At 37.1% G+C, this 23,712-nt stretch overlaps 1 protein-coding gene across 1 annotated transcript in view; it reads left to right on the forward strand.

Moving 5' to 3' along the window:
- Window positions 1-584: 584 nt before the first annotated feature.
- The window catches only part of LOC135480593 (LIM homeobox transcription factor 1-alpha-like), a 55,820-nt gene continuing 32,692 nt past the window's right edge, over window positions 585-23,712 (forward strand). Inside the window, exons 1-2 of the mRNA XM_064760466.1 lie at window positions 585-697; window positions 7,859-8,051. Of these exons, the coding sequence (XP_064616536.1) occupies window positions 673-697; window positions 7,859-8,051 (218 nt within the window). The 5' untranslated portion in view covers window positions 585-672. The remainder of the gene's footprint in view (window positions 698-7,858; window positions 8,052-23,712) is intronic.

The following is a 23,712-nucleotide window of genomic DNA, read 5'->3' on the forward strand; positions in this document are numbered from 1 at the left end:
GAAGGCTACACAACTTTATAGTTTTCTCTCTAGGCGTCGATGTAAACAAATGACCAAACAAACCCTAAGCAAGACCCACATACACACACATGCATGGCGAACGTAACAATTTTCTCAAGGAATTCGTTTCGAGGGAGAAATTTTCACCTTAACAAAATTCTGTATCGTACTTTTTTTTTCTTTACCACTTCGTTTCTCATGGAAGGAGGCAGACAGAGTACATAGTTGTCCGAGTTAGTTATATACATTTGAATGAATAAGACAGGTCACAAAAACCAGGAAATGGGTCCGTAGGCCGAGCTATACCTCGTGGTAAGAGAGTTTAAGAGTGAAAAGAACAAAGCCTTAGGCGGGTTGTCATCGGCAGTGGAAGAGAGGCGACTGGTGATTAGAGAGCTGTAGAGGCGCGGGTACAGTTGACCGCGCAGGGCAGGCAGGGCATGCAGGCAAGCCGGCATAGGTAGTCAAGGCGGAGCAGTATCATATAACCGACAGCGTGCGCAAGGCGAAGGTTCGACAGTTCTGTCACAGCGCGGACCTCGCTGAAACCCACGCCTTGTGTCGTTTACCAAGGAGTTTACTGAGCCCTGTAGTAGACCGGTCTGCCTGCACCGGGAGCGAATACTGCCGGGACAAGTAAACGACAAACAGCAGTCATCGGGCTGTCAACCCATGATTTGGACTAACATCTCCAGCGGTAAGTGACAGTTTACCTGGAACACAATGTAACCTTGTTATTGTCATTTTGTTAACCTTAACACTGAAACCTTGTTACGTTAAGAAGCCTGGGCTATAGACCCCGGGGTAGTGATTTAGCCGTGTGATGTGTCAGGAAAATCCGACCCGGCATCGTCGAGATGTCGGTTGTTCGAGTTTGTTCTTGAGAACTTCGTAAAGGTAACTTTTGCAATAATAACAAAAAACTTGTCTATGCATATTCGCAGTCTTTTGCATATACCTGCAATATATAGAATCATGCATGGCACGGGACCAATGACAAGTCTATGCAGCGGTAGAAAGTGGATCTGGTTTCCCGTTATCAAACATTGTTTGGTCTGCATCGACGACATGACGCAAGATAGCATTGGGTTACCGTCTGGAGTAGCGATATGTCATCACGCATGCATGTCTTTATAATCTTGTTTTGCCCGTAACCGTGTTTGCTCAACCACACTCGAGACTTGTTGAAGCACAAACCATGTGGCATTGTTTGTACACCATGCCATCTATATTATGCATATACCGCTGTATTATAGTCTTCAACTATATCGTTGTAAACTTCCTCTATGTTCTTTATAAATCTGTCTTGTACAATACTCCTTCATGCGTGGGTATATCGTACTTATTTAACCGTATGAAGTTCACGCTAAGTACAAAGGCTTACAGGTAAGTAATAGAAATATGTTCACACGCAAATATGCGTTCACAAATATGTTCATAGAATTGTTTTCGAAATGCAAGTCCATAACATACGGATATACAGATTGCTTTATTGTAGAGATTTCGTCGTGTTTTTTTTTTTTAAGTCACAGTATTTGAATTCGGTAAAATTTGTCAAGACGAAGGATATCGGTTAGGCGGTTTCGCCGTTTAGCAAGCTTGGCAGCAATCACTAAAGCAGCCCATCCAGTCAATTAAGCATTTAATCAAAGACAGTACTTAATGCTCAGATGCTTTTTATTCATGTAGATCCCACTGTGTGTTTTATGCAAACGGTTTCAGCTCGGTTTCGCATTTTGCTTTGAATCAAGTTGTTTTGGATTTGGTTTCACCGTTGCATCACTTCCATTCATGCAAATGGACGTAAAATCGTATGATATACCGCGGGTTTTGAACGCGTCGAAACGCTTTGAAACAGTAAGTTATTTCTTGAGTCATTATACCTTTTTGGAGTCCCGTTTAATAACAGTTTGAATGGATATTTGGTGGGTGAGTGTGTGTGGGGGGGGGGGGGGGATGGAATATCATAAAATCCACGAATCAAACACAAGTGTATGATTCAACTGCAGGGCTATCTTGACCAAGATCAGAAGAACGGGCCATTTTTAACACCTTCCACTTTAATAAAAGCTTTCGCTCCACCGCATATAAGTGGAATAACCATTGGTAATTTGACGTAAAGCCTCCTTCGTTCACCTGGAGTGGCGCTGTCATATAATCATTCAGTCCACCATTCATCATGGCCACTGTTTTCTTGTACCCTATTTTTCAAATATGATGTTAACTTCCGAAGAGCTATGCATCGGTTGTATACTGCACGCCTTTCGGCGATTGCTCGTCGCAATATTACACATTGCCCTGGCATTATGAAAGTTCGCTCTTGTGTGTTTAGAAAAGCAGAAATAATTTCATTTTTCAAAACCAGTGAATGTATTAGTATCAATGCATAAATTATATGGACGAATTCGACTTTTAACAGACAAACAAAAACATTAGAGAATTAAAACAACCACAACATATGACACTGTTCCTAAAAATTGACAATAATAATTCAGTAATCTTTATCATAATTTAGAAAGTGTATTATTATCCGAGTTGCTAGACAGCATTTCCAACCATTGAGACAAGGCTGTCATGTTATAGGTCAGTATTATTACCAGAAGTATATGTGTAGTTCGAATGGCGTATACACGTTTTGAGATCGGGTCCATTAAGATCCCCGTATCTTTCAAACGAAATTCCGGCACTATTTTTTTTCTTCAGACGATTGTAATCATACTTTAGAATTTCCACATTAAATTTTGCTTAATTTGTATGCAGTACTATTATATATATATAGAATATATGGTGGTTTATTTATTTATTTATTTATTTATTTATTTATTTGATTGGTGTTTTACGCCGTACTCAAAAATATTTCACTCATACGCCAGCATTATTGTGGGAGGGAAAACAGAGCCTTGGGGAAACCCACGACCATCTGCAGTTTGCTGGCAGACCTTCCCACGTACTATGGTGGTTTAAGGTTTTGTTATAATTATTTATTAGCAAATACGAGCACACATATATACCTGCCTTGTGTGTATATATACAGTCTGTACCAGTCCTAATATCGATTCCTTGTACTTTATCGTGTAAGCTTTTACCCACGCAATATTATTTGTGTATTTGAGAAAAGATGCCAATTAGGCTGTTTAAGACGCTATATGTTGTGTGGTAAGCCTGCATCTGCAGTTGTCGGGATACAGTGATGCTAAATCAACAAGTCGAGTTAACTGTATACCGTTGTATACTAAGATTAATTGGGTTTTGTTTATTTTTTTTTTTTTATTTTTTTTTTATTTTATTTTATTGGTGTTTTTGGCCGTACGCAGGAATACTGAATTCATATACACGATGGACAGGTTTTAACGTGGAGCCAAACGTATATCATGCTCATTGTAAAATACATATGATATGGTGTATGACACCGCAAGGAAATTTTTTCACTGTAAATTTTGTAACTTCATAAATATGCAGCGTGTATATTTACGATCAAAGTTCTCTAAAGGTTGTCACGTTGCTGCGTGGAAAACTATGTGTGACCATAACTTCGTGGAGACTTATAGATTGACCAATTTTCAGTACTGTGGAAATTTTCCACTTGAATTTTAGAAAGCATTTGTAACATTTACTACCCCATAATGTAAAAATCTTACATAACGATTGTAGAAATTGCTACAAACGCATTAAAAAAAATTATTCCATTACCAGATTTTGTTAAGCTATACAAAGTGTAACAAAATACAAAGCGCTGTCTCAAATGTAACAACTTCACTATAACGTTTCGAACTGACACACTTTAAAGTCCAGGTGACTGTGTTTTTGTTATATTAACGGATTTCTTTTGCTTGTGTTCATAATATTTTAATTCTCCCAAATAGCCAAATATAATCAGGTAGTCTATGGGGTGTGTATAGCCTTTATATGAGGTTTTTCTTACCAAATGTATGACATAGTATATCTTTCACGCAGGAATCGTGACTGGCGCAGGGGTTTAATATGTCCTCGCAGTAGATCCCAAGTACTTGACTGAAGAAGTGGAGAGCTGAAATCCAGCTCTTTCTACAGGTTCTTCTTCGCGTTTGGCGTTACTCACCACTCAAATAGATACATTTATCGAACTTTTATTTTTGTGTCTATACGGTTCTTTGAATACCCCTAAACAGAATAACAGGCATTCTGATGCAATAAGGCCATATACATGCGAAAGAAATCAAGCAACAAAAAAAGAGTAGACTTCTTTAATGCTATTGTATTCGTTGTCTGAAATATTTGGTGCAAATAGAGTATTTTGCGTCAGCTTATATGAAGGTATAGACGTGAAGGTACAAACATGAATTCTTATAAATAGTTCCGTATATGCATAAAACTCTCAGGCGTGGGGACATTTCAAACAACAAGATTACCTTTGTCCTCGTTATTATATAATACGTGACATAATTCATATATATCTGGGCAATAGACTGTCATGCTCTTCAGGGGCGATACAGATGAGGTGCGTTGTTACGACGTTGCTATGACAGATTTACAATTATTTCAAGACCACACAGCTGTATATGCAAATGACGCTGACGAAATTGGACAATGAACGTCAGCATGCGTGTTTTATTTTTAAATACATTACAAATATTCCTGGATGTTCATTGTATAATATCACATGACTATCACCTGAAACTTGCATGGAAAACAGTTTTCTTTGTGTTTCAAGATATTTGATTTTTTTCTGTATTTAACTGTACCATGGTAGTTTGGGATATGTATGTATGTATTTAATTCTGTTATAATTAAACTGTTCACTATAGTCAAACTTATCAACTATGATCAATTATAAATTATAATCAACTATACGATTTATATAAACTATTAATGTAATCAAATTTAAAGCCTGGGTTTAAACACTTCCAAAGTTTCAACTTTGAGTAAATGATTGCTTTGTTTTTTTTTCTATAAATTTCGGCGTAATTGTCATATTGTCACAGTCCAACAGACCTGAGCTTTAAAACAAAGTTTGCCCCATTTAAGAGAGAAAAACAAAACATCTGTATGGAGCAAAACAAACTGAGTTGCCTAAAGTATGTGTAAGCATCGTTTGAAAAGTCAAAAATCTCTCTGTGAAATCAGCCCCTAGTGTGCTAATCTTTACTAGGCTTGCAAAGAAAATTTCTCTGACCCTTACAACCCTTATATTTTGTATACACTGATTCACAAAATCATTCGATGTGTAGGCAGGTCAAAAGCCTGCTGTGATAAACCATTTTTTTTAACAGTAATCCAGCTGTTAAAACGATTGAATCGAACAAGTCAAACCAATGTCCGACGTGTTTTGAGATGGAACTTCCGCAAAGTTCGCCAAGGTTTGTGTAAACGTGCTGACTGTTCGATTTTGTTGCTGTTGTTGTTTGTGTGTGTGTGTGTGTTTTTTTGTTTTAGCCTTCAGATATAAGGGTATATTGTACTTAGTGGATTTCGTTGTCAACAGTATATCGAGGCATTGATGTACGAAGTTTTGTAAAAAAAAAAACACACAACGGGCCAAAGTGTCGTTTACAAAGTTGTCGTGTACTGTTTGAGTGAGGCAGCACTTAAAAATTTGTCACAATGAACTCGTTGTCTTAACTGCAACAAACGCATGTTGCCACGACATGAGCGAATTAAATTGTTAGTAGCTCAAAGCAAACAACTAGAAGGCTTTTACACGATGAAAGTATAGTGTGCGAGTATAATGGCGACACATTAGCGGAGAGGGCCCTCCGTTTCGTTTTGAATGAGTCGGTTTGATTTGATTAGTATGGATCTCGCTCAAGTAGGTTTACTGTTTTGTGAGAGATTTTTTCTTATAAACCTTGTGAGCGAGAGGTGGCATTTTTCTGGGGGGCCAACCAAGTTTCGCTTTGGACTTAGTTATCAATGTTATCTTGTGATTGATATTATTTGAAGACATTCCGCGCTAGTTAACTGTAATTTAATCAAAAAATCTATGATTGGAAATAATCGAAGGTAGTTTTCTATATATTTTGTGTACCGGTAGTTGTATTTGAACTGAAAATATTCTTGAGCACACCGTTGAATCAGTAAATAAAGTTGATAATTAAATAAATAATAAGTAAATACATTATACACATGCATATTGGTAATGCCTTAATATGCAGTTTAATACGAACTGTTTGTCGCCTGACGTCTTAAAAAAATCTGTGCAAATCGATTTATCGTAACTTTCTGGTAAAGTATTATACCAGAAACAATTTTATAACCCAAGCGATGCCATTGACGAAAAAATAAAGGTAAATGTGACGCCTACAGCAGAATAGACGTCAGACTCAAGACTGGTGAAATTATACTTTGTTGATAAATTTACACATTGCATATAACTAATACAGTGTATACGTCTGTATCTAATTGATTGTAGGTTGGTTTACATCGACATGTAACGTCGACATGTACTTTGTATACAATTGTAAATACATGTACTTCTATAATCCTCAAAGGCGCGAAATGGGTACTTTTTTGATCTCGGGTAAACACTAATTAGTTATCACCAAGCGCATGGAGGAACCCATCGAGTATCTCTCTCTTTTCAAGTGCAACTGACGACAATAAATTATCCGATCACGGCCAGCCGTCTGACTGACCACAATTAGCATGGCTTTGAAGCGCTGTGTGTGTGAGTCCATGCAGACAACCATGTGTACACAGTGGGTAGCAGCTAAAGAGACTAATGATCTTAATTGGCCTCGTCGTATATAGCGATAATGCGGATGTAGACGGCTATACTTCATTTACCTCGTAATTGTTTAATGTGTTATATGTGCGTAGATGTGTAAGAATGTGTGATATGTATTGTTAACATCTATACCGGAGTTTTTTTTTTGTTTGTTTTTGTTTTTTGCAAAGTTATATAGAAATTCCGTCACTTCAGAATATTATTTATTTGTTTGTTTATTTATTTGATTGTTTATTTATTTGATTGGTGCTTAACCTACGGTCATCCTCAGAATTCTTAAAAATAAGATTTCATAGAGGACATCTTGAAAATCGAAAGATGGTCAACACTATCGATGTTTGTACGCAATGCTTTAAAGAAAAAAATACAAGCTATAGCGATTCATTTTAGTACCATTTTTATGTATTGGATGTATGCTTCCCATTTGATGGAAATTCCGCTACTGGTACTGATATATTTTTCCTACCGGCACAAGCAATCGAGTTTGTTAAGGAAAACGCCAATAAAATGCTATATAGTGTAAAAATAGCTCCGTTTAATCCGGTGCCAAAGCAACAGAAACAAACGATCGACATAAAGTGTTTTCAATTTTTGTCGTCAGGAAACATGGACACTTAAGACAAAGCATCTACTGAACAGTCTTTATTTTCATGAGAACAATGGCTGATTTACATCTGCTAATTTCTTATATTGCGTGCTTCGCCAGAAGAACCCAGTGTGGCGCGATCCATTCACTGTGTGACGGACGTGAGGAAATGTACGGCTATTTTCGGTGTCCTCAAAGCAAGGTTTGACTTCAGCATAGTCAAGGCCTATACGTAGTTCGATTCCTAGTTATAGGCTAAAAAGCGAGAAGAAAATGCCATCTTTCTAATTTTCAGAAAAAAAATTAGACTTGTTCGCTACGACGTTTTGTGCACCAGTCTACCGACATATCAACTTTTACTGGGAGATTTAAGTGGTTTTTGTTGAGTGCCGTTGTTTAGAAGTTGGCTGGTGATGTTTTTCTCAGGTAAGCTGTCGTCTGCAGGCAAAAAGCCTGCAGCTAAAAATGGCGGGAATGACGCCGCGGTGAATTTGCACGTGGCGTTTGCTCTCTCGTTGCAGACTCGTAGTGTTTACATTTTGGATAAAATGTGTTGTCTTTCTTTTCAGGAATCATGCCGGCCGCCTACCAAAAAGAGGTATGTACCGGTTGTCACCTACCCATCGAGGATCGGTACTTGTTGAAGGTGATGGACCATTCGTGGCATGAGCAATGTCTGCAGTGCTCTGTCTGCCAAGTCCATCTCTCCGGATCCTGCTTCTCTAAGGACAAAAAACTTTACTGCAAAGACGATTATGACAAGTAAGTGAAAACATTTTATTCATTTCTTATGCCATTTCACGAACAAATTAGCCATTCGTTATACTGAATTTTGACATTTATGTGGATTGAAAAGCGGTGATGATCACGAAATTACATTAAGATTTGGTACCGGTATCACACTTCGTTGAGTTTTGTCGGGATAAGGATGTTCATTTTTTTTTGCAGTTTCTTTTAAATCCCAGATTGACACGTCTTTTCTTCTTGGACATTTGAATTGCAAAATTTCTATAGGCCCTACCCTATCAAGAGTAGGACTGTGTAGGCCTATGGTGTTTGAAATGTTCACAATGTGATTACATAGTTTAAACAATATTATTAAACTAGACCAAGGTAATTCAAGTAATTTATCAAAGTAGCATCTGAAGACAATACTGATGATTTTTTGGTAGCCTACCAGAAAATCTGTTGATGGACAATAACTTATGCTGTGTATATAAAGTTACTCTTTTATGAAGTTATCTCAAATCTTGACCAGAAACCACTACATATATAAACAGGATATTGATCTGTGGGAATCAAAGTTTAACTTAGATTTTCACCAGTGTGTCATCTTCCTGTGAAAAAAAAAACAAGGTGATTTCCTCCATTAAACAATACCCTTCCTATATAGGATATTAATATTTTTTCTCATCAGTAGATGAGTTTGGTGTTACCTGGAAGTTCCCAGAGATCACAAGTTTTGTTTGATCAATGGTCAGTTCATAGCAAGACTGTTTAAGAAGCAAAGATCAAAGGCTATAAAATTTGACTGCCAGCTAATAAGATGCCTTTATTATGAAGCTAATGCAGTCAAATTTATGCATAAATTTTAGTTTGATACAAACTGACTAATAGGTATGCTAAAAATAGACATGGGTGTTTGTGTGTTAGGGCTGTGTGCCATTCTGTAAAACGCATCCGAAATATTGTTGAAACAAAAACAAGCTTGGAACAAGAAAAAAACCCCAACAAAGTAGGTTTTTAAGCTTTAGGTTTTCTAACTGAAAAAACTACCAGTACTTTGAATCTTGGTTAGACAAATTATTTTTTTGGCCATTGACTCAAAGTATTCTTATAAATTTTTTACACTGGGTGTGGGAAAACTGGTGTACAAACAATGGATGTGGGAACACTGGTATACAAACCATGGGTGTGGGAACACTGGTATACAAACCATGGATGTGGGAACACTGGTATACAAACCATGCTTATTTGTGTGGGAACACCGGCATACAAGTCATGCTTATTTGTGTGAGAACACTGGTATACAAACCATGGGCGTGGGAAGGCTGGTATACAAACCATGGGTGTGGCAATGCTGGTGTACAAACCATGGGTGTGGGAACACTGGTATACAAACCATGCTTATCTGTGTGGGAACACCGGCATACAAATCATGCTTATTTGTGTGAGAACACTGGTATACAAACCATGGGCGTGGGAAGGCTGGTATACAAACCATGGGTGTGGGAACACTGGTATACAAACCATGGGTGTGGGAACGCTGGTATACAAACCATGTGTGTGGAAACACTGGTATACAAATCATGGGTGTGGGAACGCTGATATACAAACCATGGGAGTGGGAATGCTGGTATACAAACCATGGGTGTGGGAACACGGTATACAAACCATGGGTGTGGGGACACGGGTATACAAACCATGGGTGTGGGAACGCTGGTATACAAACCATGTGTGTGGAAACACTGGTATACAAATCATGGGTGTGGGAACACTGGTATACAAACCATGGGTGTGGGAACACGGGTATACAAACCATGGGTGTGGGAACGCTAGTGTACAAATCATGCTTGTTTGTGTGATGAATATTAAATTTAGTACATGACGTCTACAGCTTTAATAACAGAGCACTTTGCACCTGCCCAGGTGAAGTGAATTACCCATGCTTGTTCTGATTAGAAAAACTTAAAATTTCAGTAGTAGATAATGAAAGTCATTAGTGCACTATCTCTGTCCAAGTATGTGTATACATATATATATATATATATATATATATATATATATATATATATATATATATATATATATATATGCACATATTTTTATTTATTTCATTAGTGTTTTGTGTCGTATTCAGTATATAGAAATGAATTGCAAAGTGTGCTGTCAGTATAGATTACATCATACGTGCTTGTTTCAAGGAACAGATAGTACATATATACACAGGGCATAACATGGTGACATATAACCAGAAAATTAACAATGGGACAAAATAGGTTTTGCATTCCTCATAGTGTATTCACTGTGGTAAATACGCTTAGTTCTGAGCACAGTATAGTTGATGAGAATCGTATCCCTGCCAGCACAGTGCAGTGCTGGCATGTAGAGAGGTTATACAAGCCGCTACTCGGAGAGTGTTTGAAGTGCTCCAATACAAAGGGGGGATAATGTGATAATTGCTTGAGGATCTGGAGTGTGAATTCCACCTAATTGTCTGATATCTGGATAATTTGTCCCCAGAGTGAGCTTTTCACAGCTTGTCGCCATGTCGACTGAGCAAAGGGAACATCATCCCGCGCTAACGTGTTAATCCTCCGCCAAAAGCCAGGGGGCAGTCCCCACAGAGGTTTAAATAAAGCCAACAGCAGCTTTAAGGGTGCAGAGGTATTACCCAAGGGACAATGTGAGAAACTGAAAAGCATAATCCTGTTAAAGTGAAACATGAACTTGAATCTTGTCATACCATGACTGATGGAATTTGACAAAACTGTGGTAAAACTGTAACCATTTAGGCCTATATATACCTGAATAAACCAGCACAAACAGGCCTGCTGTTTTGGGTTTTTTTGTTGTTTCACTAAAGCTACATGCCCGTGCCCATCATGAAATTTCATTGTCACACACATTGAAAATCTACTCTCGTGTCTAATGAACATGTGATCAGCAGAGATGGATACCCATTGGTTGAGGAAAGGATAGTAAGGAGCAGACAACTGTCTCTTGTTAGCCAATGCAGATCTTTGCATCCAGTCAAGGTTTTGTGGTAAGAATTCAAACGGTATTGATTTCATAACTATCTGACGCTAAAGATCATATCAAAAAATCTTGCAGAAATTTAAATGATCCCTGCAGATATTGCCTGGCTTGTAAAAAAAAATCAGGTACCATGTCATGGTTATTGCTTAAACTGAATTCATCCCTTGAGTAATCAATGAGACATAGATTTTAATCAGTCGTGATTTTTTGGGCAACTATTGCAGCACAGCTTATGAAAAAGTGGGGAAAATGTAACTATAATTCTGTGTATTTGCCAGCAAGAGGATTGTTTTGGGGGCATAATTAAATTTTCTGTTTTAATGTGGAATATTAGCAGTGCAGGTTGATATGATTGAATGCAGTACTGGTATGCTTTGTTTTAATAGAATACTCGTTTGAGATTTTAATGTGGTAATGATTTTTGTATTCTCATGCAGTTTTTGTTGAGATGGTTGACATTTCCTGGTATCAGTCCCTGAGAATTCACTACGATAAGATTGCATGGGCGTTGCGGGGTGCATCTTTTCCACGGGCGTTGAATACAGGGTACTCTTCATACCTGACAAAACCTCATTATGCATGGGTGATTTTTTGTCACAAATGTCACCTCATTTGAATGCATTTCCATTTTGGGTGATGTTTTTTTTTCTTGACACTTTCGCTGTGTTCAGGTACGCATGACGACGCACCATGACACAAGGGTTAATTTGTTATGCAAGTTTCAAGGGATTACACATCGAGATAAAATGGCACAGAAGTACACAGGGAGAAAATGAAAACGCTATATTAAAAGAGCTGAAGAAAAACTGCAGGGCATGTACACGTAGTATTAAACTGGTTACCTGGGTCATTAGAAACTAAAAGAACAAACAAACTGAGGTTTAAAGTGTATAGCTATTTTGTTCAGGTTTTTTTTAGTTTTACTTTCTAGTTTAAACAGATTGAAGGAACACTATTCTGTTAGGCATGATTAATTTTTGTAATGATGATCATAGCAGGTCAAAAGTGAAAAGTAGGTGAGTATTATATCAAAGAATTTAAAAAAAAAGAAGATATTCTGGATAAAAGAATCCTCTGTGGTTTATCATGATGATACAGATTTTCTGAGATGATTAATTATGAGTCTGCTGATGGTTTTCAAAGAGTTTGTTTACAAAGTTACCCTTAATATTTGTATAAATGACAGAATCTTGCAGTGTCATGAAGGCACACATTGCTAATCATTATAATATTATCACTACAGTCTCTCTGTGCTTGTACCAGACCTTGATTTCATTTGATCACTAAGAAAATGTATCACAGGTCTCGACCTTACCACGTGAATTTCTTTGATCTTGCCAAAACATAAACCCAGGTGTTAACTCACTAACGCATTTTACCTTTCGGGGTCAAGTCTTGGAGTTTCAAACAGGTAAATTTATGTATCAGTTGATCGGGTAGCTTGTTAAGCAGCCAGGTATGTGAGAGTAATGTGTTTGGTTGATTACAGCGAGGTAGTGGTGTGTTTGTTTACCTGTGGGATCATTAGTCCCTAGGTATCTGGTTGCCCTGGTGGGTGGGCAAACAGGTAGCTGATAGGCATTACCACCTTTAAGGTATGGTCACTTTGAAGAGTGCCAGGTTTGACGGAGGACAGACATTCTGTTTACTCTCACCTGTGCATTCCCTCCCTCAGTCCAGATATGTTAATCTGACAAGATACCTGTGTGCCCCCTCAAAGGTAGCGACAGTGATTTCACCTGTCACTACAAACACAGCTATCTTACCCGGATGTCTGCACTGTAAAACTTTGAAATCTGAGCTGTTGTAACAAGTTTGATGTCCATGTGTATATTGTACCTTATGTTTAGAAAGTAACTTCACTTCCCTTAAGTAATTCATTGCGGGCGACTTTCACTTTGCAGAAGTTGTAACTTTTACATGTTATTTCAAGCTGTTTCATGCAGGTTATTTCTGTAAACTTTAGAACCTCTCCATTGTCATATACATAGTAATAAAGCCAAAATTATCAAGTAAAATGCATTGACTAAGTAGCCTTTGGTAACTTAAAATTTTACTGATGTATCTGTACCATTTTCTTTCTTGTTACATTTATTTCACGAGTTTCTTCTTGCTGCTTTTAAACCTATAGACCTTCAGTGATACATGTATATGATGTTTTCACCTAGTGAGAAAGATTTAGCATTTTTAATCTCATATCCATTATTTCATTGTACTAATCTGTTGGGTTTTTTTTTATTAATCAGCAGGCATATAATCTGCATGGATTAAAATTATCTCCATATGTTAGTATTCATTCATGGAGACCAGTGCATTAACGTCTTAATGCTTTACCAATTATGCCTTTACTACGATGGGAGTATGCATTATTTGTATATATGTTTATGGATATATATTCTACTGAAGTCTTTAGCTGTCTGATCACGTACCACGTATAGTTGTACCTGTATACCTGTTGACGAACTTTCTCAGGACCTGATTAACATGCATCTCACAGACATGGTAATCAGTGGGAAATAAGTTGAGTGTATGGTGGTGTCTCCAGTCACATGCCCACTAATATGACTGGCGCTTATGCGCCGCGCGCATTTAGTATTCCACAACTTATGGGAACACTTAGTGCACCTTCTGCACTTCTGTGTAGCGCCACCTTTTGTGCCTGAGGTTAGCTGTCCAGTGGCACCTTTTTAGCTTGAGGATAAGTGTCCAACACCACTTTTTGTGCAGGGTGCCCAGTATTGCCTTTTGTGCCTGAGGTTAGCTGTCTGGTGTCCAATATCATCTTTTGTGACTGAGGATAAGTGTTCAACACCAACTTTTTTGTTTGAAGTTAGGTGTCCAGAACCTTTGTGGTTGAGGTTAGGTGCCCAGCATCACATTTTATGCCACAATATAGGTGTCCAACACCAGGTTTTGTGACCGGGGTTAGGTTCCATCACCACCTTTTGAGCAAGTTAGTTGTCCAGCACCTGTTGTGATTGAGTTCAGGTGTCCAGCAGCAGTTTTGTGAGTGAGGTTAGGTGTGAAGCAGCAGTTTTGTGAGTGAGGCTAGGTGTGAAGTAGCAGTTTTGCGACTGAGGTTAGGTGTCCAGCAGCAGTTTTGTGAGTGAGGCTAGGTGTGAAGCAGCAGTTTTGTGACTGGGGTTAGGTGTCAGTGTGTCTTGGTTTATGCCTTTGGTTTATTTCTCTTTGGTTTGTAAAGTGTTCAGCTGGCCAGTTTACTATGTGATGCTTGTATGTGGTAGTTGTATGAAGTGTTGAATAGGTATAGAATCTTGTAAAAAAAAGGGTTATGTCTTGGCTTTTTCATGATACATGCATTGATCACTCTGACTGCAGATTATATCCGTTAAAATATGAACAGATTATGAATCTATTACCATCATTGAAAAGAGAATATGGTACTGGCATATTGCCAAATTTACTGAAATAATTGTCTTAAAACTGGACTTGAAATGAAACCTTTGTATATTCTGAAGTAGAGGACAAAATTTACAATTTAAACTGATTTTTATCCAATTCAAGGTACTTCATCTGTCAAATCACAAAAATCTCCTTCAGCTTCCCAGATCCCATATTTTGTAAATGGAGAGTTGTTTAAATGGCCAACCATAATTTTTAGCCAAAGGTTGTATTTCAGGGCAAATGGGAGCAATAAAAAAGCAGACATCAGCTGTGGCTTGATTACCTTGCATATTTTTCCTCACTACATTGCCATGACGATCAATGGATTTTAATCACAGGTGTGTGGTGTCATGGAGGTGTCAAGTTCCTGTCATCTGAGTTCTCACTGTCCTCAATCTCTGAAGGCAATGTCTGTCGTTTGTCTGTGTGTAATAGGATATGATGGGGTAGAGACCCTGCCTCAGCTCCAATTTATACGGCCGTTTTGATTAAGCATCCCGTAGAATATTAAAGTGATGCTTTTATGAAAATCGGAGAGTCTATAACACGAGACGGCAACAAAAAGGCTTTTCATAACTCTCCAAATCTGAGAAATCTTAATCCGTTGTCAATCGGTCTCATCGCACAAAAAAAACAGATTGCTTCTGACGAGTACGGAGGGACAGTATCCAATCTGATCATCATCCTCAGGGTTTTATCTTCTCGTTTTTGGTCAGCAACAAATGTCACATGTCTAACATTGACAGGAGTCTTGGACATTGCACTAGGCTGTCTATAAACACAGCTAATTAGAAATCCCGTAGGGTATTAGATGACTGACATAATCAATAACCTGATCTGTTTGCCATTTGCTAAATTAATTTTTGTGGCATTTGACCTCAAAATTCTCTCGTCTCTTTAGCCAGCCATTGTTATAAGAGGGAACAATTATGAAAGTTTAATTTGCTTTGGGTGAGTAAAGGAGCATCCTTAACAATTAGCAGAGAGGAGAATATTGCATTCATTCTAAGAGAGTTGTTCTTAAATAAATTAAGTGTCCTTGGCAACAAACCGGCTTTAGCATCAATGGTTTTTCTTCATGCTGCCCCAGAAATTTTGAGGCTCATATCCAGCATTCTCTGGTTCAGTTGCAGTTAAGTCCTAAAAGATGTGAAAATAATTCCTTTTAACTAACATCAAAAGTTATAATATTTCACTGGAGTGACTGATATAGGCCTACACATATAAATGCACTGTTAATCTATCAACCAACTGTACAATTAAAACTTTTCTATTTTGTGGTAAAAAAATGATCGTATTATGGTTATATCTCATTAGGATTATTGCAACTGGTTATTAATCTTATAATATTTTATTTTTTTAACTTGAAAAAATAAATAAAATTGATGTTTGAACCTTTTACTACACCTGCCCCAGTTGAAAGTCAAACTTCTTTTGTTATACTAAAGGTAAATTTAATCAAGCTGTTTTGATGCTAATTAAGGAATTAGGCAACAGTCAACTCAAACGATAGGATTTCATTTTGATTGAAAATTCATACGTAAATCAGTGAACTGGGAGAGGTAAATTAAACAGAGGTAAACCTGTAGGCCTGTTGTGAAAGCTACCTGAAGGTGACGAGCAGGTAGGTAGGCTTCTGAGTTGCTTTATGAGAGACAAGTACTAACAGAATTACCTGAAGGGATGAATGCTGAGAGGGAGTTTTTAGCCGCAGGTAAAACAATAAGGATTAAGGTTTTAGGTACAGGGCTTATCTTGGCTTGTCGAAAAGTTTTTCAGACGAAACCTTCTAGAGACACGACAAGTGGAGCAATTACATGGTTGGGTGACCATTATAATGGGAGCATGCATTTGTTACCGTGTCAATGCTGTCTTCAAAAGAAACTACCAGAATCCCAAAGGTCATTTCAGGACACAGTTGTAGTTTTGAGTTAAAAAAAAAATATTTGTGATAATGCTTTTTGGTATGATTATTATTATTTTTTGGTTGTAGTATGTTTTGATTTTCACTTGTGGGAATCCACTTATAAGCATGAGCATAAATTTGAGCTGAATTAAATCTTGAGTGCACAAAGGTTACAAATATATATAGCTGAGGGTTCTTTTTCTTCAGTCTTCTCCATATTTGTGGAGCATGTCACATTTAATGTCTGAAAAAATGAGCAAAGTATAGCACCATATAAATTTTGTTTGTGTGAAATTGATACAAGATTTCATTGTTGAAGTTAAATGTATCAACCAATTATAATTGATCAATACATATTGATACCTATAATAAGCAATTTCTGTAATAAGATATTGGTGGACCATCTATATTTATAGTTCAAGCCTTAGGTAGGTGATTAAAGAATCTCAGATGCTATATATGCCCTGATTGTATTAGATATTAGGCCTACCTGCATTGCAGAAAAGACCAGTTTTGGATGTTGAATATTTCTGCTGGACATGAAAACGAATTTCCAAATGTTCATGTCAGGTAGTAAATTTTTAAAGAGTTTGATATTATGCAGCCTAGCTACTGCGTCAATTGTTAGGCCCTTTTTTTTTTCTTTTTTTTTTTACCAAACTGGTACTGTAGTAGCTGTTACCTGAACCATTAAGAGGACAGACAAAAACACCTGAAGCCTGGAAAGGATTTGTTCCTCTAAGGACCCACCTCTAACAGCTTTTTATCTGAAGTGGTGCCTGCATGGCCTGAATGCTATCAACACAGTCCATCACTCAACTTTGCTTTGAGGTGGGATAATGAAAATTTTGATCACCTGATTTTTTTATGGAATATTTCTAAAGTAGACTGCTATCTTTAAACCTGTGGACTGTATAAGGCTATTTGTATAATGGCACTGGGCATGTGTGTGTATTGTTAAGTTGTTTGATGTTTGGGACGGATGCCTTCACTCACCTGTGCATGTCATATTACTCCATTAACATACCTGAACACGTCCAGGTGATAAGGACTAATGCATAGCCACAAATGTAGTATAATGATTCAAATATAAATTGATTAAATGCAGCCCACATCAGTCAACAATTGAAAAAAAAACACCATTTCTAATCATTTTTTCCCTGTTGTTTTTATTTCTTTAATTTTTTTTTCATTAAATTTTATGATCGAACACCTTTGATCATTACAGTTGTCCCTTACTAACTTACATCCACAATTAAATCACTCAGAATTTAATGGCATAAAACATCTGATCACCATAAAATTGGGTTTGAAATTTTGTGACAAATGAAGGAGAACTTTTTCAACTAAATAGTGTAATATATGTATGCATGCAGTTTCCCATAAGCGTTCGTTACCACAGAAATACACCAAACATTGTACATTACCAGTCCCCATTACACGTGTACAGGTAACAACACTCTCAACTGGTTTATTCACTTTTACCTCTCATTACTTGAATAGTATCAAAGTACTTTTGACAATGTTAAAGAAACTTACCCAGAGCAAAACAGAAAAACAGTCATGCTTTGAGGTGAACATGGAATAAAAGTTTAAAAAAAAAAGCCCTGAGGCATTACAAGTTAAGAGATATACATCTCTGGGACTAAAACTGGGCCCTGGGCAGACAGGTGAAAAAACTGTCGTGAGCCAGGGGCTTGATAACGAGATAACCAAACAGGTAACTCCTTGTAGGTAAAAACTTACCTGACCACAGGTAAAAAATCTGTCTGGTCCATATATAGAATGTATGTTGAGGTTTTTGCTTTGTAATATCAGATCCAGAGGTGTGGATTAGAAGGGTTTATTCAAACTAGATACTTTATCATAAACACTTAAATGCTGATGCTAGATAAATGCATGTCCATTTCAAGACGTTGACATGTGCATTAATATACAAGCAGGTATCCTTTAGGTTTGGGATATAAAGGTTTAGTTTTCAAGGCCACCCAAGGTCACACTGATAAAACATTGATACTGCGAAAATAGCAGATTTTGAGCTCTTCAGTAAGGACATTTATTTATTATTTTATTTCATTCATTTATTTATTTTATTTGATTGGTATTTTACTTCATACTCAAGAGTATTTCACTTATACGATAGTGACCAGCATTATGGTGGAAGGAAACCTGGGACAATTATTTAACATTTGAAAATATCAATGAATGTGTAAACGCAAGAAGCAGTTCCTGTGATAAGTTACTTATACTCTACATGCAGGCTGTCTGATGATATGGTTAATGTGCGTAATGACTTGTATTATATCCTTTGATTTTACACTAATATATAAAGATTAGTATTATTATCCATTTTGATCTCTCTCTCTGTATAGCTGTTCACAAGGCTCTGGCATGTCCATACTTGAAAATTTGTTGTCCGAGTGACCATTTACTCCCTGGCAACAGGCCCATGAAGAAAGCCAGACAAACTGTTTGACTCCTTTTCTTTGAAGGACGTTCGAAGCTGCTGTAGAAATACAGAGATGAGGAAAGCTGAGAAAGGCTTAATTTTTTTTTTATTGTATCATTTCTCCACATCAGAAAAATTCTATTTTTATGCGTATAAACATGTATATAGAACACTTGGTATAACACGTAAGTTCAATGTTTATAGTTTGCAAGTCATGTTTTTTTCCTTTTCATTTAGTATTTGTTACACAATTTTTTGCTAGGAGCAGCTGCATTTGAATCACAAAAAAAACTCACCTGTGAGATGGCTTCCAGGTGAAATAATTTTTATGCTTGACACACGTCCTGTGTGTCTGTCTACTCGCAATATCTGTCAGTCAGAATTAAAACCAAGTTTATGCTGTTGAATAATTTTTTGGAGGACTTAGGGTTTTTAACGTTGTTGGGCAAGAAAATCCTGTATGAAAATGAAAATAATCTAGCCACACACTGTGTTTTCATTAATTTTCAGTATCATGATGAAATCTCAAAAACAACTGGAATGTGGTATTAAGCTTCAAAATACAACATAAATGTGATAGATATTCAGATGTAAAATAACACCGACAAGGCATGAAAGTTGAAAACAATACACTGTATTAAAGTATTTTGAATATTCAACTTCAAGTCAACAGAGTAGGGCATTAAAGTTGAAAGTATCGGATAATAAATCTGTTTGATGATCAGCACCAAGATGGTCCTACTTATTAGTTTATACTGTGACTAGTGTTGCAGTACCATGCCTCTGTCATGATGTCTGTGGCATAGCATTCCAGTGAGGCAGCACTAATACTGTGTTGCCAATGAGAAAGTCTTGCTTCAAGGAAACAGTACTGTTGTGGTGTTACCACAAATAGTGATGGAATCAACCACACTCCCCCAGCAGACTTAGAAATAAACAAGGTTCTGATGTTGGGGAACTGATATCTGACAGCAGAGTTCGCCATTTCTGAAGAAAATCACATTGGATGGCTTCAAATATTTTCTCATTTTATAAGTTCATTTGTTCAACATTAATATTTTATTTATTTATTTCATTGAATATTTCACTTTTCAGCATTAATACCTTTGATAATTGGCAGGTATAGACGAAGTGGGTTTAACTACATGTATATACATGTAGTGTGTTTAAAAATTTAAAGATAACAAAGAAAAGCAATGTCATGAAAGTGAAGTAAATATGTGTTGACTGCATTAATCTTAGAGAAGATTCAATGCATGGGAGATTAGAGCATTGGTGTGTGTTTAGACCACCAGTTTTATTTCTATTGCTTGAGTAAAAATTTGCATATTTCGCCCAAGACACAGAGCCTCGTGGTATAAAAGACGAGAGCAGCCACGGTGGCGCCATAACTGTCAGGTAGATGAAGAAGGACAATTAATAGCCAGAGTGACACAATGCTGCAGACGTCACGAGAAAGCCTGATAAGTTTGTGCATTATGACAGAGGTCATTCATAATTGACCCAAAATAATAGGATTATCACCTGTACACTGTCACTAATTACAGGTGTGATAATAAACACAAATCACACCCCGTGCTCAGGATTCAGATGGGCAATTATGCAAATTTTAAGGGATTATCACACCTTGATTAATCTTTTGACATTGTTTACCTTGCTGTGAACGTTTGTGTCAGGGAAAACACAGGAAATTTGCAGGAATACGATGTGTATAATCTCTTTTCTATGTGTAATTATTCATGCGTTCACTGTTGTACAGGTGAAGTAAGGTGAATAAGTTTGAATAATTGTGTTAGATATTAACAGTTGTGTAGTCATGCTAAATTCTAATAAGTGAAGGTCCAAAGACCAAAGTCAAAATTAAAAACCAGTCTGTCCGTGAAACACGTCGGTTTGCATGATCTTACAGAAACTCACCTCTTAGATTTCTCTTAAAATGTGACCACTTTAGAGTGTGAATTATAACTGCTTTGTATACAGGGCTTAATGTGGGCTCAGAAGGGCAGGGGGTGGAACCACCGTTGAAGGGCACCTCATTGTTGACTATTTCGATTCTCATACATTTTTAAGGGCCTCGGTCCCTACAGCTGACCTCCACCCCACGTGCACACCACAACACGTACCTAGCCCAGATCACATGCGCATCTGCTCATCACATTGTATCATAGCTACCCCAGGCCATCATTAAAAAGTTGTTTGGTTGTGGGTAAGAAACCCTATTTTTTGAAGTCCGGTGGTCGGCATTTTTTAATTTTTTTTTTTTTAAAGTAATTCCCGGCCCGCATGATCTGAATGCTAATTGAACTATCGCGGGTCCAATTCTCGTCAGCTGCTTCAGGGCATACATATCCGATTTTAAATGCTCTTTAAAAACTTGGTTGTTTTCATAACCAAGTTCTTTCACACTGAAGTCAAATATATTCCTTCTTGATCCTGGATCCAACATGAAATTTGAGTAAATTTATGAACTTTAAACCTAAACAACTGAAGTGAAAGGCATCCATTGCTTTTGCCACTGTGGGGAAGAGACGCCAGTTTTCAAAGGGCACTTTGAGGGAACGGCAGCGTCTGGTAATTGTACGCTGAGAAGGGCTGGATTGGCCCTGGTATACTACAACAGCAAACTGAGTTTCAGGTTTTAAAAGCTTGTCAGTATACCTAAATGGGATGGCCTTTATACCAGTATTCTCACCTGAGTTTTGCTTCAAGGAATACAGGTAGCGGTAAATTAATTATCTAGCTCTTCTTGATTAGTCTGGGTTCTTGTACTTGTGCAAAATTTCATTATCCATCATTTATTGCTTCAGCTATGGACTTAGAGTAATGACTGTAAAATGTCACCCATGACAAATTGCACATTTTTGCTGATCTGACTATAGACAGGTGTTTTGAGATTTGCTTGGAAGGTATGATAATATCTTACTCACAACATGTCAGTTTCGTATCAGCACCAAAAGTAATGTTATAATAATACTCTAGGACCATAAGTAGGACCATCTTGTTATATAATTATATTTGCTCCTGAAATGCACTATTTTGGGTAAGTTTTGCTACCTAAAATTTCTTGTCTGAAATTGTGTCCGTAACGATCAAAAGATATAAACTGTTAGACTGGACAGTCGGAGAGTGATGATGAGTAAGTCTTGAGAATAAATCACAGGTTAATCAGGTAAGACCAGAGGTGGCGGGGTGATTATTAGGCCTCAGGTGAAAACAGACAATTGTTCTTTGTGAGCTGTGAGCTAGATTCACTGTACAGGTAAGACATGTCAACTGAACTGTGATCCTGACAGCTGATTTTAAGTACACATTAGCGATAGTTTGTGAAAAAAAAATTACTTATGCTGAATTCATTCGGTGCAGAATCGTTTGGTGAATTCCAGACAAAGTTCATGAAGTAAACTTTTCAGGTGACAATGTAATGACCGGATTTCAGGATCTTCACCTGCCGAAGCTCATTATTTATGCAAATTAACAACATTTGACCTGAAATTATTTTCTTTAGCTTTAGGATTAATCCTGAGTGCAACACAGTACTCAACCTTATATAGTTAAACTCCCCTTGTTAATTAACTTTTTTCACCTGTTGTTATGTCTTTTGTTAGTAATAGGTACATATATAACAACGCTAGAAGCAGGTATGCATTTGCTATGTGAGATTATTGATTGTTACAAGTACTTCATAATGCTTATTTTAGTTTTAATTTAAGTCATTATTTTTCTTGATGTTGAAAAGGCTGTGCAATAATTGTGCCATGGATAAATGTTAATCTTTAGAGAAAAAAAGGATTTTAGTCAAATTATAACATTACCTTGCTTACTAATAATTATTAATTCTTGTGATATATTTATTTTAATCCTCATCTTTTCCCATTTTTTTAAAATCAGAAAATCAGTAATGAAATATATCTTTTATATACATATAGGGATAATATATGTGTGTTTGTATTAACCTTTCACATATTGTAGTGACTTTTATTGTTTAATTGGAGAGAAAATCCAACTTAAGGCAAAATTCTTGAGGTGTTAGGTGAAATTTACCAGTAATCAATATTTGGAGGTTAACTGTGCTTTGCCTGTCATCTGGTCAGCCTCAGGTGTATAATATGTTTGAATATATTGATTTGCCTATAGGTTGGGAGTATCATTTAACAGATAGGGAGGTTTACAGGAAGTGCGTTTGCAAATTTCACCCATGCGGCAGCAGTGGTTTCTATGGAGTCAATTGGCCGTAGGATGTTATGAGAGAGATTTGAGTCAGGTGAACAAAACTACTGCGGCTGTGCAGTTTTACCTGCAGAGAGACGGGTATTGTGATGCTAACCATAACCTACACAAAATAACAATAGGTGTCCCGTTGATGTCTCTGACAGCTAGCTCGACAGGCTATCGCCAGTTTACCACCTGAATCTAGTTTCACCTGAACACATCTTATCCCTCCCACAGAGTCTAAAATACTTCCTCATCTACATCTGAAAGACTCAGTGGAAAAAATCTGCCTATTGAGAATTTTCATTGTGAAAGTCTGCTGTGTTGGTCGACAGGGTGCATTTTTCTCCCGTTGTCTTTTACACCTTCGGGTAGAAAGTAAAGTGATTAATGCTAGCCGGCCATCAGAAAATCCTGCTCAATAAAGATGTGTTTCTATTCTTCCTCCTCAGCATTTATATTCTTACACAATCAAATCAGCAAATTAAGCGAAAAATAAATCAAGGTGTGAAAAAGCACTGCAAATTACCTGGAAAACTTTCCTAGGTATTTGTTAACCAGTTTTGGTGCTAACATCTCTGTGGGTTCTCTTCAGAGCTGTACAGTTATCAAAAGCTTCGCCGACCAGAGTATTGGCAAGCTGATTTAGTATCTAGGATAAGGTGATACAGTGTTTGAATGCACAATTGCTTGGC

The sequence above is a fragment of the Liolophura sinensis genome, chromosome 13, assembly GCF_032854445.1.
Source record: "Liolophura sinensis isolate JHLJ2023 chromosome 13, CUHK_Ljap_v2, whole genome shotgun sequence".
NCBI lineage: Eukaryota > Metazoa > Mollusca > Polyplacophora > Chitonida > Chitonidae > Liolophura > Liolophura sinensis.